Source organism: Nilaparvata lugens, chromosome 3 (assembly GCF_014356525.2).
Source record: "Nilaparvata lugens isolate BPH chromosome 3, ASM1435652v1, whole genome shotgun sequence".
In the NCBI taxonomy this organism is placed as follows: Eukaryota; Metazoa; Arthropoda; class Insecta; order Hemiptera; family Delphacidae; genus Nilaparvata; species Nilaparvata lugens.
In genome coordinates this window covers 23,100,120-23,118,664 of record NC_052506.1, presented here as the reverse complement: position 1 = coordinate 23,118,664, position 18,545 = coordinate 23,100,120, and the positions used below count along the sequence as shown (strand labels likewise).

Here is an 18,545-nt window from a genome sequence, read left to right as displayed (position 1 = left end):
AATTACAAAAAATAGATTACTAAAATCATATTAAGGTTATTTGCATTCAAATATGGTGTAAGTTGGATTAAATGAAGAAGAAAGTACAGTTTTCCTAGTTAACTTGTTAATAATCGCCATAGCTGCTATTGCATTGGAATAAAAGAATTTTTGAATTAATAATCGATTTGAAGGTTAGTATTGACTTGTCAAATTAATGTACAGTATTCTATTGAATATATTTAAAAAAATGTAATGACAAACTTAAAATGTTATATCTGCTTTAATTTTCCAATATTGAATTTTCACACGTTGCTTCATCAATTGTTCAACTGTATTGTCTCATAAATATTGAGATTGACTTTTTATTCAATCGCAGTCTGTTCTAAAATGTTTCATCATTTGCCTTTCTATACATTAACTTATTATACAATATCAATTAGTCTATGAAAAATAATAAGCCTTTCTATGTGGTAAGTGGTTATAAATAATTCAGACTAAATAATTTCTTGGACTCAATGCTGTTTTTGATGCAGCCAGATAAAGCGACTTGCTAAAGGTACGTTATCGTTTATTCGATCTTTTGCTGCCGAGTTGAGGTTTCATAAACAAAAAATCACTTTGAGACTCGTACTACATTCATCTAACAGTGGGTCGCCAGAGATAAATTGGCGGCCGAGTGGAAAGCACGCTGGGAAACTAAAATTTCAGAATTGGTTCCCGGGCTGCCTTGTAAGACACTAGAATAAGATTGCCTTTATTTTGACCATGGAGGATAGAGTTAGAGTGCAGCCGGTTATAACTTAAGATGCAATTCCTTAGCGGCGACGCGTCTCGAGATACGCGTACTTAATATTTAATCTACAACGCCTTGTCTACAGCCGTGATGGCTAAAGCACATATAACCTATAAATTCATAATTAGATTCGATTATTCATTGGATTTTTATATTGTGTAAACGTTGTGGCGGCCGATGATTTGGAAGTGTTGGCTACTATATTGATTTCACAATTCATATCTTAAGAATCATCAAATCTGATTTGAATTTAATTATGGATGTATATGTTATGTGCTCGAGCCGTGACGGCTCTAACCACACGTCTAAGGAAATGTACTTCTACACTCAACCTTACCAGCGGGGTCACCAAAATTTGGTGGTCGACCACCAGAATTTGGTGATCCTAGTGTTATATGCGCAATAAGAATTAAAACCCCCGGACTCTCTCGAACACTCGGCGACCCACTGGTTGCCGAGACTGATAGGCTACCAATTTCTAGTTCTTGAATACGGTACTACATATTCATACAATATTGAATAAAATATGCAAGACATAAAATTAGTTTTATGTACAATGCAAAACATACAGGATAAGCTACAAACAAAGAATATTCTATGCTATAACTTATATTGTGTCTTGTCTAAACGTCTGAGTTGTTAGAAGACTCAAGAGTCATCAGCAACTTCCAAGGAATTTGGAAGTCAATCTTTTTTAATGTCAATAATTGATTGAAGTTGAGTTCAATTTATAATTCAATTTGTGTTCTTATCTGTTTTATAGATGATGCAAAACCATGTCTTGAGATTTTTTCATTCTGGAGTTTCCTGCTGGAGCTCTTCTCAAAACAAGTCTCTATTATCCAAGTTGAGGAAGAAGACTGGATTCACTTTCTCAAATTGCCGAAAAGCACTAGAAGTCAATGATAACAATTTAGAGAAGGTGAGAAGTATTGTGATTAAATATAGAAGGCTAACCTTTTTTCAAATGTCCAATAAATTTTCTCCAAAGTGCTGCATAGCTATGTCCATAACGTTTCTTTGTTTACTTACTTTGTAAAAGTCCATTTTTCGAGAATTAAATTTCTGCTGCCTTAAAGCTAGCACCACTATTAAATATTGTTGAAACTAGTTTGCATGGACAGTCCAAAACCTGATCATTCTTGCCAGTCGCCTCTAACGTAAATCATTTTTTTTAAACATTAGATTAGATTTTTTGTTTTATAAACAAATAGAAAAAATACATCAGATACAACTATTTATACATTTAACAATTATTCATAAGTCACACAAATGATTGGGAAAGAAACAATGAGACCCGGTTTCTAGGACTTATTAAAACTAATGGAATATTAAACCTCCAGGTTTAATGGTTTATTAGAACTAATAAGAAAGTGTCCTAGAGACCGAGCCTAAGTCTATTGTTCCTTTTACAATCATTCATGTGATTTATGAATATAAATGGCTCAAGTTTATTTGAAACTAGAAAGTAACCCATGCTTCGCATGGGAAAAATTTGGTGTTTTAAAATAATGCAATCTTTTTATGCCCAAAAAACATAAAAAATATAATAATTATTTATTATTTTGTTAAAAATTACGTGGATAATCCTTATAAGAATTCAAAGTTCCAGAAAAAAATGGGTATGCTATGTCTCGAACCCGCAACCTTTGATACTTGAACCATGCTCGCTACCGTACCAACTAAGCTATGGAGTCACTTGGAGAAAGCCCTGTTTGGTTGGGCTTTTAAAGTTATGCATACTTTGAATCACAAATTTAATAAGCTTGTTTTAATTATTAAATTATAATTAATTAATAGCAATACAAATAAGCCTATGTCCATCCTCGGTGAATTCAGAATCTTATGTAAAAATTACTTCAGTAGTTCAGACGTGATGATTCATTTATATCCTATCCCGTACATGTTTAAGACGAATCTTCCCTTATTATAAACTAGCAGGTAACCCGTGCTCCACAAGGGTCTAATTAAAAGCTTGACGTAATGAAATATTGAAGAATTGAAAATAGGCCTATAACCATCCTCAGTAAATTCAGAATCTTTATGCAAAATTTCAAGTTGAGTAGTTCAGATGTGATGATTCGTGTATTTCCTATCCCGTACATGCATAAGCCCATTCATTCCTTTATTATATGATAAATGATAGCCCTTGTCTAAACTGTACTAAAATAGTTTGAATGAATAATTGTGTTGCAGGCCGAGAAATGGCTGCAGGAGCAAGCGCAGGCGCTGGGCTGGTCGAAACTGTCGAAGCTGGAAGGCCGCGTGACCGCCCAGGGCATGGTGGGGATCGCCATGGACGGCAGCGGCCGGAATGCGGCTATGATCGAAGTCAACTGCGAGACCGACTTTGTCGCCCGCAATAAGCACTTCAGGGAGATGATCAACATGGTCTCCAGCTCTTGCCTGCAGCACGCTAAACTCAGCAACAACAAGGCGGGTCCCATTTGCAAGGTGTGTATAGTTGTTTGCAAATATTTGATTAATTCCGTTTTTCAATTCAATTTATTTGCTATTTTATAAAATAATACTTTTTTCTGCATAAATAACTTATAAAACAATATAAACAGAAATAATGCGATGAAATCTAAAAACATTTTTTTATTTTAATATTTACATTGGGCGATGTAACATTGCTAGCACATACAAATAATTAGTCTGTTCGCTAGCAATGAGTTGTGATTCTAACAAAAATAATATATTTAGTAGTATTACAAACATAAAATGTTTTCATAAAATTATTCGTCACTATTGACGAATGATTTAAAAAAAAAGATGCTCTCAGTAGTATCAAGGTACATTCTTAAAATCCATCATAATGACAGATCTGCATTGTACCATAGAGAAAATATAGCATATGAAGATATCCTATGGATAAATTTTCATGTAGATTATTTTTTAACTCAAGCCGATTACTGTAGACTACTGTCTATTATTACTGTTTTGTTGGGGTGAGAGTGTAAGAACGAAACAGCATGAGAGACTAACAGCGTCACATAGCTTTACGAAAAATCACTACTATAGTGAGGTACACGTTATAATGGCAGTGTTTGATTAGCAATGATATTGCTATACTTGTCTATCATTCAACAAAGTGGATAACGCTATCTCTTTCTCGCTTTGCTCTGTTGCCAGCCCGTCTTCTAACAATGTAGAATTAATAATTAATTAACAAAATATTTCATCTTATTATAAAAATTCATTATGTAATTATTGAAAAATATAATTTCTTGTTTAATAAACTATAATTGATTATTTTTTAAACGAGAATGAACAGTTAATATTGCATCAGTAAACCTGTATCGGCTACCGTCTATAGAAGGCATTGACAAGACAGAGGATCGGCAACGTTGTTCTTCTATCTTTCTCCACTGCCATTATAACGTGGACCTCACTATAGGACTATCGGCTTGAGTTAACAGTGAAATTTGGAACATAGATGCTCTATACCATGGTATATCTTCTTATGCTATCTTTTCTCTCTGATTGTACCAACACCAGACCAAGCGGTTACATTATAGAGTTACAACAGTTACCAATTGGGAAACTGTAGGAACATAACCTACTTTTTTGGACATATTGTAGTAAAATTTCCAAAATATACTTTATATTTTCATTTCCATAAATTTATTGATCTTTTTTAACAAGAATGAACATTTTATATTACATTAGATATACCGGCATCAGCTATCATAAGGAAGGCAGTTGCAAGACAGAGAATCGGAAACGCTGTCCTCCTATATTTTTTCACTGTTATTATAACGTGGACCTCACTATAGACACCTGACATAAAATAACCAAAATAACCTGACATAATTATAACTATGATTAAATTAGATTTGATTTGAATGTTCCTTGTACTGAGTGACGATCACTGATTGTCATAGTAATTGCTAGACAACGAACAGATGAAATCACTCACGGATATTTTTGAAAGTTTGCTAGAAATAATTCCTAGACACCTGAAATAAAATAATATAATTACGATTGTGATAAATTAGATTTGATTTGATGTTTTCTTTGTACCACCTAATGAAACAAAACGATTGCCGCAGGAGTTGCTAGACAGCGAGCAGATGAAATGCCTTACGGCGCCGGACGGGAAACCGCTGGCTGACCACGTGGCATTGCTGGTGTCGTCAGTGGGTGAGAACGTGTCGCTGCGGCGTGCTGTGTGCGTGGGTGTGCGCGAGCCCACCTATCACCTGGCCGGATATGCACATCCCGGCAACGCTGAGGAGACCAACGTCATGGCTGGCAAGTATGGTGCGCTGCTCATGTACGAGGCGCTCAAGACCAACCTCACCACTCAGCACACCAGTCGGCAGCTGTGTCAGCATGTTGTCGGTTCGTATTCATTCATTCATTTGATTATTCATTCAATCAGTACTTTGATCATTCATTCATCTATTAATTAATTAATTCGTTCATCCATTCACTCATTCATTAATTCTATCCATTCATTCACCAGTCGGCAGGTGTGTTTAGCTACGTACAGACTTATACTCCGCGTACGCGCGGCTTGCGCTCTTCATCAGCTGATGCAATCATTATTGTATCTGTATCTCACTGTGTCTGTACCGATACACATAGTGAAGAATGCAAGGCGTGCGTTCGCTGCGGATAAGTCTGTACTCAGCTTTTGAAGTTGAAAGTTGGTTTAGCTGGGTTTCCCGGATTTCTTCTTCTTCTCCCAAGCCTATGTACCATTTCTCTTGGGGTCGGCCCTCCTAATCCTTTTCCACCATTCTGAGCGTTGTTAAATTAATTCAGACTCTTATTCCTGCGTTCTCATATCCTTGGAGATGGTACCCATCCTGGTTGTTGGCGGTCTTCCAGGGTGTCTCCTAAGTTGTTCAATTTCCTTGACAAGTCTGGTCATGTGATTTTCTTCACGTCTCATAATGTGCCTGTAACAGCGAGAGCGATTTTCCTTCAGCTTATTGGTTATATTTGCCACTTCAAATGTTCCTCTTAGGTGTTCATTTCTGACTTTGTCTTTCAGGGTTACACCTTCCGACCACCGGAGCATCTTTATATCTGTAACATGAATTTGTTGTTCATCTGACTTTCGTGTAGCCCAACATTCGGATCCGGGTTCCAACATTCTGGGTATCCCGGATTTATTCCAATTATTCAATCAGTTGTATCATAGAATAAACTCAAATGAGTAGAAAGTTCATGTCGAAGAATGAAGCCAGAATTTTGCACAGTTTGTAGCATTAACTCTGTGGTACTACTTGGAAAGTGAATTGAATTGAAATATGTTTGTTTGTAATTGGAGAGACCTTTAGCCTAGCGCGCCTTGATTTATGACACTGAGCTACTTGAGCTACTGAACGTGCAAATGAGTAATTAAATCGGTACAGCATTCAGTATCCCATGAGATATCCTCTTGTTTATGGTCATCTATGGTTTCATCTATATAAGTAAAAATAAATGCGTGTTGGACTGTTGGTGTATTTCCTATGGGGTTCAAAAGCTCTTGACCGATCTGGATGAAATTTTGTATGTGTGTGAACATCGTTAACGGGGTTTTACTAGAAGTTTTTGCGGTGTTTCAACTATGAGGCCTGTAATTTTGCTCCTAGCAAAAATACCTTATCTATTTCTCCCAACTCTTATAATACCACGGTTTTATAATTGTTGGGATTGGCATTTGGTGGAAAAAGCGTGTTTTCCGTTGCAAACAGTACTTTTCTCTCTTTTTCCGATGACGCTTGTGCCGTGCTTTGAATTTAGAAAGTTAATTTTGAATTTAGAATTTAGAAGCACACACAATATAACTTAATAAAAGGGATGCTTGATAAACATACCTAGTGCTAGAGAACGGGAAACCAGAAATGACAAGAGAGACAACGAAATAGAGAGAAGGTATCAATTATATTGTCACCTCTTACAGTTAAATTCAACAATTAATAAAAACAAAAGGAAGTTACATTTGAAAACCGAACATAAAATTACTAAAATTAAAAGTTATCTCTGAAATAGTTAATACGGTAATAACCTACTCCGTATGCTCTACATTTGAAAACGTTTTAGATTGAATCATAAAAGCTTAAAGGACTCTAATTTCAAAAGAGCAATTATTGAAAATTATCATAGATAGTCTCAGAAGTTAATCATAAATAACAATAAATATTTTAAGAAAAGATCCACATAAAATTCATAAAATTCTTAGAACATTAATTTTGAAGACACTTGGAAACTTTAAAACACCATCAAAACATTATCAAATATTAATGATCCCCCCCAATAATAACTATTTAGTATCTTTATATCATGAACGCTGCAAGGACAAACATTCCTCAAGTATCACCTCATGGTATACTACCTTAAAAAAACTATTCAAAAATATATGTCATCAAAACAAATTAGGAAAGGTTAGGGTCCTTGAAACTTCATTTGATCCTTTACAACTTTAAGATGAGAATTATTTTAAAACATTAAATTTAATCAATAAGGGACATTTAAAAATTCATGTACTCATTCAACTTTTAGTAGTTTAGAAGATTATAATTATTTATAAATTTAAAGAAAACTGAAATTCCCAGCTGGATCCTTACAGAGAAAATATGGCCTCACTTTTCAATGTAAAGATACAACCGAAAATCTATTACTCAAACCAAATTAATAAAATTAATAAACTATCTATCCCCAATAATATCTCAAAATTATGATTTAACAAAAGTCTAATTCCGCACGTTTTACTTGATTGAAAGTCTGTCGTCACTAAAACCCATTTTGTCACATCCGGAGTTCCTGGGACGTTCGTTTAATTTGGAAAAAAGTTGTTACCTCATAGCTGTTTCTTCAAATTGAATCTAGGCTCGGTGATCGAGCTCTACACGTCCAGATGGACAGGAGACAGCATACCCCAAGCTAGGACGGCCATCGATTCAGAGGCGTCTCAGCGGCTTACAGACACACGTTCATGAACCCATGAAATGATAGATTCGTACGTTGATCCCCGTACTTACACCGCTGTTAGAATAAAAATAAACTAGGATAAAACCAATTAACTTAACTTCAGTTACATAATAAAAACAACCTACTTTAGGTTATATAGCTCAATTACTTTAAAACATAAGTAGGCATTACCTACTTCAATCTCTTGATATAAAGGAATAGAATTTATTTGTAATAAGGGTTACGCCCTATACACAAAGCGATGAGTACATAGTATTCCATAATAGGCCTACATAATTCACAAGTTGATTGAATTACTTCATAATAAGGTATTTCGAGTATTGTTGTTAGTTTAGTCAGTTCTCTTACATAAATCACATTTATGGTGTAATTTAAAAGAATAAATTACATGATAGATGTTTCCTAAATAATCATGAAAGCTTTTCCTAAGCATCAAAAGACAAATAAAATCTATAACCAAAAAATACTGATAGAATAATATACTGTAACATCAGTCAACACAGTCTGTGTACATCTGTGTAAACAACAGTAATTGAAATTTAGGTTAATAGCTTCCTCTTCAAAAATAGTTTAAATCAAACAAATATCTTAATTCCTACTAATAGGTATTCTAAATTTCTACCAAACATATATCGTTAATTTTCTTACATTACAATAAATACTTTGATGGAAGCTTTCTTCGAAGATATTTTCCTTAATAATATTATAAATCTATGATGTACCTTTAGTAGCGGTTATAGGAGAAAAATCTCCATTGTGAGGTTACAATTTGATACTCTCTCTCTCTCTTCTTAATTAAAGCGACTACATAGGCAAAAGACTAAAAATGCTGCTGGAACAAAAGGTTCCAGAGCCACATACTAAAAAAAAGCCTAAAGCTGGCATGGAAGCCAAGATTAATACCAAGTTCTGAACAGATTACATTATTTAGTACTGCTTATGTCGGAGGACAGACGCTGAGTGAAGCCACTTCGCTTTTCTCGTCTTGAGGTGGACAGCTGTGAGATCGTCCATACTAAATAGACCTAACCAACACCAACTGTGATTGGCAGTTACTATACTCTAGAAAAATTTCCACCAATAGAAAGGGACGTTACAACTACAATTTAAAATACATTCTCCCACCAAGTGACAGCTATTTTTCCTAGGCAGCTATAAATTCCTTGCCTGTATAAGACCAATAACTACAAAAAGGAATTATTCACCTCAAAATTTCAAATAAAATACTAATAATGAATCTCAGACTAATCAAACTCGAACTACAATCATGTGAAAGCAACAAAAATTTTTAATGCATTTCAAAGAACTAGCCATAAACATCAGGAGGAACAAGCAAAATAATTAAGTTCACAGTTTTTTTTTTTTCTTTTTTTTTTTTACTAACCAAGTGGACTAGCAACAAATTTCGATCTCACAAAAGTTAAGACAAATCACCATGAAGGTAATCAACTAATCTGGAATAATCAATATATCTAAGAAAACCTTGTGGAAAACTCGTAAAATTTTGCAACATAAGACACCAAAAATTTTTGTAAAGTCAACTAGAAATTGTGCAAAACCAGCTGCCAAACTCCACATCTAGACGGGCCCTGTCTCATATGAAGCTAAACAACCAGTAATAGACATCAATCAACAGTGCCAAAATAAAATCAAAATTAATAAAACGACCAAAATATTTAAAGAGACTCTCCAATCAATCCTCTGCTGTTAAGTTCATAATCAGATTATCCCATAGCTAACCTCAACAAAAAAAAATTTAAATAGAAACAACAAATTAAAAAAAATTATCAAATTATCACAATCATATGACCAGACCATCATAACTCGACAAGTTGTTAAAATCGAGCAACTGACATTTGACGCATCTCACCACTGAAACAGCTGACGGCCGCCTCATGTCAAAGCAACCCTGACCTACGTATGCAACCGCTTTTCAATGTCATGAAGCCAATAACTACACAGAGTTAACCCACATGCAACGATGTTAGCAGCTTACGTATCATGATACACGTTGACCTTGATACACGTTTCAACTTAGCAACAAAACTCATATCACCCATTTATACTTTCTATCTCGTTCCTTGCAATTTCGTGCAACAAAATAATGTCGGTTTTAGCTAAAGATAAAGGACATCGCGAATTGTCCCACAATTACCCAGCAACACCTACGCTACAATTCTGAATTTTCCCTTTTGGAAAAGACTAAGATCTTCACTGTTTCACAAACAGAGATACAACTATTCAGTACATCATTACCACTTAATTTCCGTTACTCATTACTCACTTGGGACAGCAACATTTGAGGACAATATACATACACCAGTATACCTACTATTTGTGCTTCCTATCACCTTGGTACAACCACAGTATCACAACTAATGGACCTTGGCAACTCAAAAAAATAACTTACTACAATATTCTCTCAACACATCAAATTACTACTTACTATCTTCTCCTTGTATACTCAAACTCATTTCTCCAGCACATGAAGAAATATGACAGTACAAACGCCTAGGCCAATGATCATGATAACAGACACTGAACCATATCATAAAGAAAATTTTCCACCATCGACTAGTATATAACTGAACTAAGCTCCACCAAAAATATTTGAACAAAATTTTATACTGCCTACCACACTCAAAGAAGAACCTTCAGAAACTCAAACCTTTATTTTAAGAATTCCATTGACAAAGACAAGCTGAAGCAAACAACATAAGCATTTTCTCAAGATTAATAAAAAAATAGTTCCATATTCTATAGTACTGAAACCTGTTCCATTTCCCGTTACATATTCCCTTTTTTTTATCATCACAAAAGTTGTGAAAAATTGAGTTACCTAGATTTTCTTCCCGTTTCCTATTTTCTATTTTTTTTTTATTCAATCATTTTTCCATGTTTATGTTATATTAAAGAACTACTTTTCCTATTTTCTACATTTCCCGTTTCTTTCCCCCTTTTAATATTAATCACTTTCGCTGCAATTATTATAGGACATGATTCTATATCCTGTCTATCTTATTCAATTATTATTCTTCACTTTATTATTACCCATCAAATAATATCTATAAAAATTCAAGGTCACCATACTAAACCAACACTATAATTTATTGAATCTCCCTAATTTATCCTCACAATACTGCAACAAAAAATAATCAATTATCCTATCACCAAGTAAAATTAATTCTCATAATCAATTATCACCATACAATTCAAATATTATTTATTTATTTTTAATTTCCCCAATTTCTCTGTATTGAACTAAATTACTTTCCACTGTCTGTATCACCAAATTAACTATAGCAGTATAATATTTATTATTATAAAATCCAAATTCAAACTCTATAAACTTTCTAAATTTTCTCTCATTCATTATACTTATTTTTGATTCAAATTGACTTATTTATTAACAATTTAACTTTCCTTATTAAATTAAATTTTTGATTTTCACTACCCACATTATTTAGAAAAAAAATTATCCCCAGAAATTAGATAATAAATTTTGACAGTGTATTGTGGCCATTCCCAGCTATCAATTTAACGAACCTTTCAACTGAGGCTTACCCTAAAATTTCAAAAAAAAAAATCCTGATCTTGGTTAGCATTCCATCTATTTTCTTCAGACCCCCATAAATCTTCAGAAAGGAACCACACCATTCAACAGAATAACCCAATTTTAGCTCATACTACTCTGAGTACCTTTTGCTAAAATTCTATCTCCCATTCCACAAATACAACAAGGATAGTCCCAGCTATTAACCTTGATTTGTCATATGGACCTCATCTGAGTAGTGCCCCTTACAACTGGCGACACTCACTCCAGATACTTAATTCATCAAACAAAACTACAACTTCAACAGATAAGATTTCTCACATCTACCTATCTAAGCTCAAAAAAAAATTACCACAGCCTAAAGAAAACGTTAACAAACCCTATCACGTCTGACAACTCTCTTCACAACGCCAGACCACAAAATACACCCTATATTTTTATACCACATTACTGACCCTACCAATTAAATATTATCAAACAACTGAAATTCCAGTACTAATCAGATAACTGAATTTTGATAGACAAACATTTCAAAAAATAATATATGATAGACAATTTGTCTCGGCACCAACCTTACAGTATGTTGGCTCACCAGACCTGCTATTGAAGATCAGCATCACGGACAACATCAAGACTCAACACTGCAGCCATCGTCTATCAGCTCAATCAAACGCAAAATCGCCATTCACAAGACTTGGTGGTCTTTGATGCAACACTGAAATTAGGCTTTCATTAGAAGATGCAAGGACTAATTTAAACACAAAATTGAAACTCAAACAAACAAAATAAATTCAACTAAATCAATCAATTATTATTATTCTTGTGTACTGCTCAAAGCTAACCTTACTTCAACTTTATCCTCAATTATCCAGGCCACAATCTGCAATGCTACTGTCACTACAGTTTTCTGACATATCATAACTTCCACTAAATTTCTGACTGTCCCTAACATGTCATTTTCTATAAGAATCTCGAAAAATAAAATTGTCCCTACACCAGTATAATGCCTTGAGCTAGGGCATCTCAGCTAAATGGAAACACAGACAGGGAAAATATTAATATTGATCACATTAATGAAATAATAAAAAATTCAACTTCATTTAGTTTATTTTTCAGCATTTGTATGCTGCTCCAAACTTCAATACTCATTTCTGGAATCAAGCATTCATTAGCCATAAGAATGTTTATCAATTTTATGAATAAACTGATTTGAAATTAACATAATAAGTCAATAAAAGGAGCAAAAGAAGCAGAGTTGCGCAGCAAAATTGTGCCGTGCTTTGAATTTAGAAAGTTAATTTTGAATTTAGAATTTAGAAGCACACACAATATAACTTAATAAAAGGGATGCTTGATAAACATACCTAGTGCTAGAGAACGGGAAACCAGAAATGACAAGAGAGACAACGAAATAGAGAGAAGGTATCAATTATATTGTCACCTCTTACAGTTAAATTCAACAATTAATAAAACAAAAGGAAGTTACATTTGAAAACCGAACATAAAATTACTAAAATTAAAAGTTATCTCTGAAATAGTTAATACGGTAATAACCTACTCCGTATGCTCTACATTTGAAAACGTTTTAGATTGAATCATAAAAGCTTAAAGGACTCTAATTTCAAAAGAGCAATTATTGAAAATTATCATAGATATGTCTCAGAAGTTAATCATAAATAACAATAAATATTTTAAGAAAAGATCCACATAAAATTCATAAAATTCTTAGAACATTAAATTTTGAACACACTTGGAAACTTTAAAACACTATCAAAACATTATCAAATATTAATGATCCCCCCCAATAATAACTATTCAGTATCTTTATATCATGAACGCTGCAAGGACAAACATTCCTCAAGTATCACATCATGGTATACTACCTTAAAAAAAACTATTCAAAAATATATGTCATCAAAACAAATTTAGGAAAGGTTAGGGTCCTTGAAACTTCATTTGATCCTTTACAACTTTAAGATGAGAATTATTTTAAAACATTAATTTAATCAATAAGGGACATTTAAAAATTCATGTACTCATTCAACTTTTAGTAGTTTAGAAGATTATAATTATTTATAAATTTAAAGAAAACTGAAATTCCCAGCTGGATCCTTACAGAGAAAATATGGCCTCACTTTTCAATGTAAAGATACAACCGAAAATCTATTACTCAAACCAAATTAATAAAATTAATAATCTATCTATCCCCAATAATATCTCAAAATTATGATTTAACAAAAGTCTAATTCCGCACGTTTTAATTGATTGAAAGTCTGTCGTCACTAAAACCCATTTTGTCACATCCGGAGTTCCTGGGACGTTCGTTTAATTTGGAAAAAAGTTGTTACCTCATAGCTGTTTCTTCAAATTGAATCTAGGCTCGGTGATCGAGCTCTACACGTCCAGATGGACAGGAGACAGCATACCCCAAGCTAGGACGGCCATCGATTCAGAGGCGTCTCAGCGGCTTAAAGACACACGTTCATGAACCCATGAAATGATGATTCGTACGTTGATCCCCGTACTTACACCGCTGTTAGAATAAAAATAAACTAGGATAAAACCAATTAACTTAACTTCAGTTACATAATAAAAACAACCTACTTTAGGTTATATAGCTCAATTACTTTAAAACATAAGTAGGCATTACCTACTTCAATCTCTTGATATAAAAGAATAGAATTTATTTGTAATAAGGGTTACGCCCTATACACAAAGCGATGAGTACATAGTATTCCATAATAGGCCTACATAATTCACAAGTTGATTGAATTACTTCATAATAAGGTATTTCGAGTATTGTTGTTAGTTTAGTCAGTTCTCTTACATAAATCACATTTATGGTGTAATTTAAAAGAATAAATTACATGATAGATGTTTCCTAAATAATCATGAAAGCTTTTCCTAAGCATCAAAAGACAAATAAAATCTATAACCAAAAAATACTGATAGAATAATATACTGTAACATCAGTCAACACAGTCTGTGTACATCTGTGTAAACAACAGTAATTGAAATTTAGGTTAATAGCTTCCTCTTCAAAAATAGTTTAAATCAAACAAATATCTTAATTCCTACTAATAGGTATTCTAAATTTCTACCAAACATATATCGTTAATTTTCTTACATTACAATAAATACTTTGATGGAAGCTTTCTTTGAAGATATTTTCCTTAATAATATTATAAATCTATGACGTACCTTTAGTAGCGGTTATAGGAGAAAAATCTCCATTGTGAGGTTACAATTTGATACTCTCTCTCTCTCTTCTTAATTAAAGCGACTACATAGGCAAAAGACTAAAAATGCTGCTGGAACAAAAGGTTCCAGAGCCAAATACTAAAAAAAAGCCTAAAGCTGGCATGGAAGCCAAGATTAATACCAAGTTCTGAACAGATTACATTATTTAGTACTGCTTATGTCGGAGGACAGACGCTGAGTGAAGCCACTTCGCTTTTCTCGTCTTGAGGTGGACAGCTGTGAGATCGTCCATACTAAATAGACCTAACCAACACCAACTGTGATTGGCAGTTACTATACTCTAGAAAAATTTCCACCAATAGAAAGGGACGTTACAACTACAATTTAAAATACATTCTCCCACCAAGTGACAGCTATTTTTCCTAGGCAGCTATAAATTCCTTGCCTTATAAGGTCGCGAACCAGACTAATATTCTAGGAAAATGTTGATCTTCCCACAACTTCTACACACACATTGACAGAGTCGACACAACACAACGCAAAAACAAGGTTCATGAACTAAACTGTTGCTCCAGGAAAATTGATGTTATTCCTAGGATCCTAGCTTCTACGCACACACTTACAGAGTCAACACAACACAACACAGAAAAGCAGAACAGCACGATCCATTTTTATAACAGGCTAACTTCTCAGGCTAATTTGCATAATTCTCATCGCTCACAATTGTAACAATAAATATTGCTACACGCTACAGCCGTGTAATAAGGACTTACAGCCTCCAACCAGATGTCATTTAAAGGCTTTGAAAATATACTAAAACAATGTATACAATAACACTAGTGTATGTCTACTACGAATATATTTACAGGGTGGAAAGTGAAATATTTCCCCCAAAAATGTATGTTTCAAGTTTTTGAAGTTGAATAAATCATGAAAAGGGCGGTCGAAATGAGTCGATTCTCTTGAAAATCATAGTTTGGTTAATTCTGTACACTTTGGTGGTAAAACCAATCCGATATCTCTCACAATAACTAAATAGCAAGCGATATAAAAATTTCCGCCATCTTGAATTTTTCAATGATGTAGAATATTTTCGTTGTTTCTATCAACAATATTCTTATTTGGCTTGTTGTAACGAAGAGATTGAGACCATTTGCAAGTCTCTATCATCAAGTAGTCATGAAAAAATAGATTTTATAGTTTGTCACAAAGTGAATTTTGTGACGAATGGAGAATCGTCATTCAGCATATAATTTAGTGAATTTTCTCTATTTTAGTAGAAGAATAGGGTCGACAGTCGGATGTATTTTGTTGAACTTGGAGTCAAGTGTGTACATCATCATCATCGCCGACAACCCCTGTAAATTATCAGCAGCGGATTCATCTGAACCAGAAATTTCCAGATCTTGTTCACTAGTTTGAGCGCTCTGTTATTTTACATTGCAGCAGCAGCAGCAGCAGCAGCAGCAGCAGCAGTATAGTATCATCGGAGCGATAAGCGGCTACCGAGTTGAGACGGTATCGTTCTTCATGAAGTTTCTGGAATAGAAAGATTGTTTACCGGCCTGATTTGTTATAGTAATTAGCAGTATTGTCATCATGGATACACCCTTAGCATCAAGATCATCTGAATCATGCCCCGTCACATGATCGGTGGCGTGATCGTCTCCTGAGACTCATATTGGTCGGTAATCTCTTTTCCCCGGCCTCCTAATTTTTGGCGACCCTGTACTGCTTCGAGGAGACCTGGGAGAGAGTCAGTTGTTCGGTAGTCGAACGGGTCGCGAATCTCTTCTCCTTACGGCGTTCCCGGTACTAGTTTATTACTAGGGGAATTATTCTATTTTTGTGTGTTAGAATAGAATATTGTAGGGCGAGTTCCGGACAACTCGAAGTTAGATCTTCCTTGGGGATTTTCTTTTTTGTGAGTTATTTCTCCCAACTTGTATCACTGGGGGTGAGCGAGTTATCCTTGGTTTTGAAACCTGGAGGGATCTTAAGTTTGTGCTACAAACAGTTCAGTGGGAAATTTGACTAGGCTCTTTTCGGTTCAATCACGGTAGAATCCGCATCGTTCGTAGATTGTAGCGGACTATTTTAGAGTACTTAATTTATAAGACTCTACTCTGTCGCATCACGACATTTTTAAGTTTAATACGGGAATTGGGAATTGGTTCGTAATTCTCCGTATTTGGATCTGCGGCGATTCAGATAACTCATCCTCCTCCTCCTCCTCTTCCTCCTCCTCTTACTACTCCTCCTTCTCCTCATCCTTGTTCTTTATAATATGCCTATCTTTAATTTTTCTCTCTATGTTCTTTTCTCAGGTATGAATCCCAAGACAATCGAGAAAGAAGAAACTGAGGCTTCCTCCTTTTCCTCCTCCTCCTCCTTCTCCTGATCCTTGTTATTTATAATATGCCCTTCTTTAATTTTTCTCTCTATGTTCTTTCCTCAGGTATGAATCCCAAGACAATCGAGAAAGAAGAAACTGAGGCTAACACTAACGTGCCGGGAGACGTTGCTGCCAACAAACCCTCTGCAGCAGTTGACCAGAAAACAGCGGAAAGCCAACCAGAAGCCGATCACGATGCGGAGTTCACAAACGACAGCGACATCGAGAACAACGAAGAGACAGCAATGCTGAGTCAGGACTTTCTGCTGGACCCGTCAGTGACTGTGAAGCAGGTGACGTCAGAGGCTGGCATCACCGTTCACGACTTCATCCGATTCGAGACCGGAGAGAAAGTGCAGGAGGAAGTGAAGCAGGATCCTGAGCCGAGAGCTCAGCAGATGCGAGGTTGAAAGTTCGGCTAGGAAGGGTGATGTAGTTGTAACTAATGATTAGCATAATACAACTTATTTGCTACAGTAGCAGCACCAGGAGATGGTTCATGGACAAATGTTAACCAGGGGCCATCTCGTCGTGCGGCTACCATCATATTTCCTTGTAACCATATACTACCCATTCGTCTATATGCTATACTGGAAAAAGTATGAATAGTTCTTGTTATCAATTTAATTGATTATATCCGTACTTTATGATACTTATGTATCTCGAATGTCTTTTGAAAATGGGAATCAAATTTTCATCCAGAACTTGATCCACACATCTCAGAAAAATAAAATGAGACATTATGTTGTTAATTTTTGCCCCACGTAGAATGTATGTGGAGAAAGAGCTCTTGATAAACTAAGAATAAACAAATATGAGGTTGTTAAAATTAAACCTTCAAATGAGAGAGAGTGGAACAAAAAGATGATTCTGTTTATTCTTTGAAATTACTGGGAATTCTATTTTTATTCAAACCGAGATATTAAAATAAATGTCCTTCCTTAGTTTAAATAATTATTCAGGACGTGAATTTATAAAATAATTTTGTTTCTTGGATTGAACCTTTATCTTTCGTCTTTGTAGCCTATTCCATTAATATGATTATTTTCATACTTTTTAAATTATTCTGATTTCAATTATTGATCATCTGAAAAATAGTACATTTTAAATTAAAGGTTCTCTGGTTGATGGTTCGTCAAAATTATATATTCGTTTTGAAAATGGTCAACATTGAGAAAAACGAATGAGTTAACTTGTACAACTTTATGACTTGTTGATAATCTAGATAGGAGGTCAATATTTCAGATCACTATTACACATTTCCGAAATAGCTTGTATTGATTCAATGAACTAATTACACGAGAAATAAAATCTCTTGAAAATTGAAATTTTGTTAATTATTTTTTCCTTGTTCTTTCCTTAATATTTCTAAAATCAATAAAGCTATTGAATAGTAGTATGATTGGCTGGCTATTGTCAATATTATAATTATAGTACAGCATTCTTATGAACTTAAAATTGATAATTATGAAAATGAAACTGGTCCTGAACATAACGAACACAAATAAAAAAATCATCAAATTCTGTGCACACAAAAAAGTTATTGAATGTCAAAATTTGAGGCTCGGTTTTTATTTATATAGATTACGTTTCTGTTCAATTTCGACAATTTCATTCACAATTTTTTATAAAAAATGTTCGCAGAAATAGTACTTGAAATACTCATAATCTTTTCTGATTACAGTGATCAA

At 34.2% G+C, this 18,545-nt stretch overlaps 1 protein-coding gene and 1 long non-coding RNA gene across 2 annotated transcripts; one reads left to right on the top strand and one right to left on the bottom strand.

Moving 5' to 3' along the window:
• Window positions 1-12: 12 nt before the first annotated feature.
• Window positions 13-18,182, top strand: LOC111047617 (elongation factor Ts, mitochondrial). Its single transcript, XM_022333417.2, has 5 exons — window positions 13-173; window positions 1,539-1,697; window positions 2,972-3,229; window positions 4,831-5,122; window positions 16,918-18,182. The coding sequence occupies exons 2-5, from the start codon at window positions 1,539-1,541 to the stop codon at window positions 17,262-17,264; spliced, it is 1,056 nt and encodes a 351-aa protein (XP_022189109.2). The 5' UTR covers window positions 13-173; the 3' UTR covers window positions 17,265-18,182.
• On the bottom strand, window positions 11,722-15,127 carry LOC120350361. Its single transcript, XR_005570711.1, has 3 exons — window positions 14,460-15,127; window positions 13,607-13,791; window positions 11,722-11,973 (listed from the first exon to the last, which is right to left on the bottom strand). It is a non-coding gene; the product is annotated as an uncharacterized LOC120350361 (long non-coding RNA).
• Window positions 18,183-18,545: the final 363 nt, after the last annotated feature.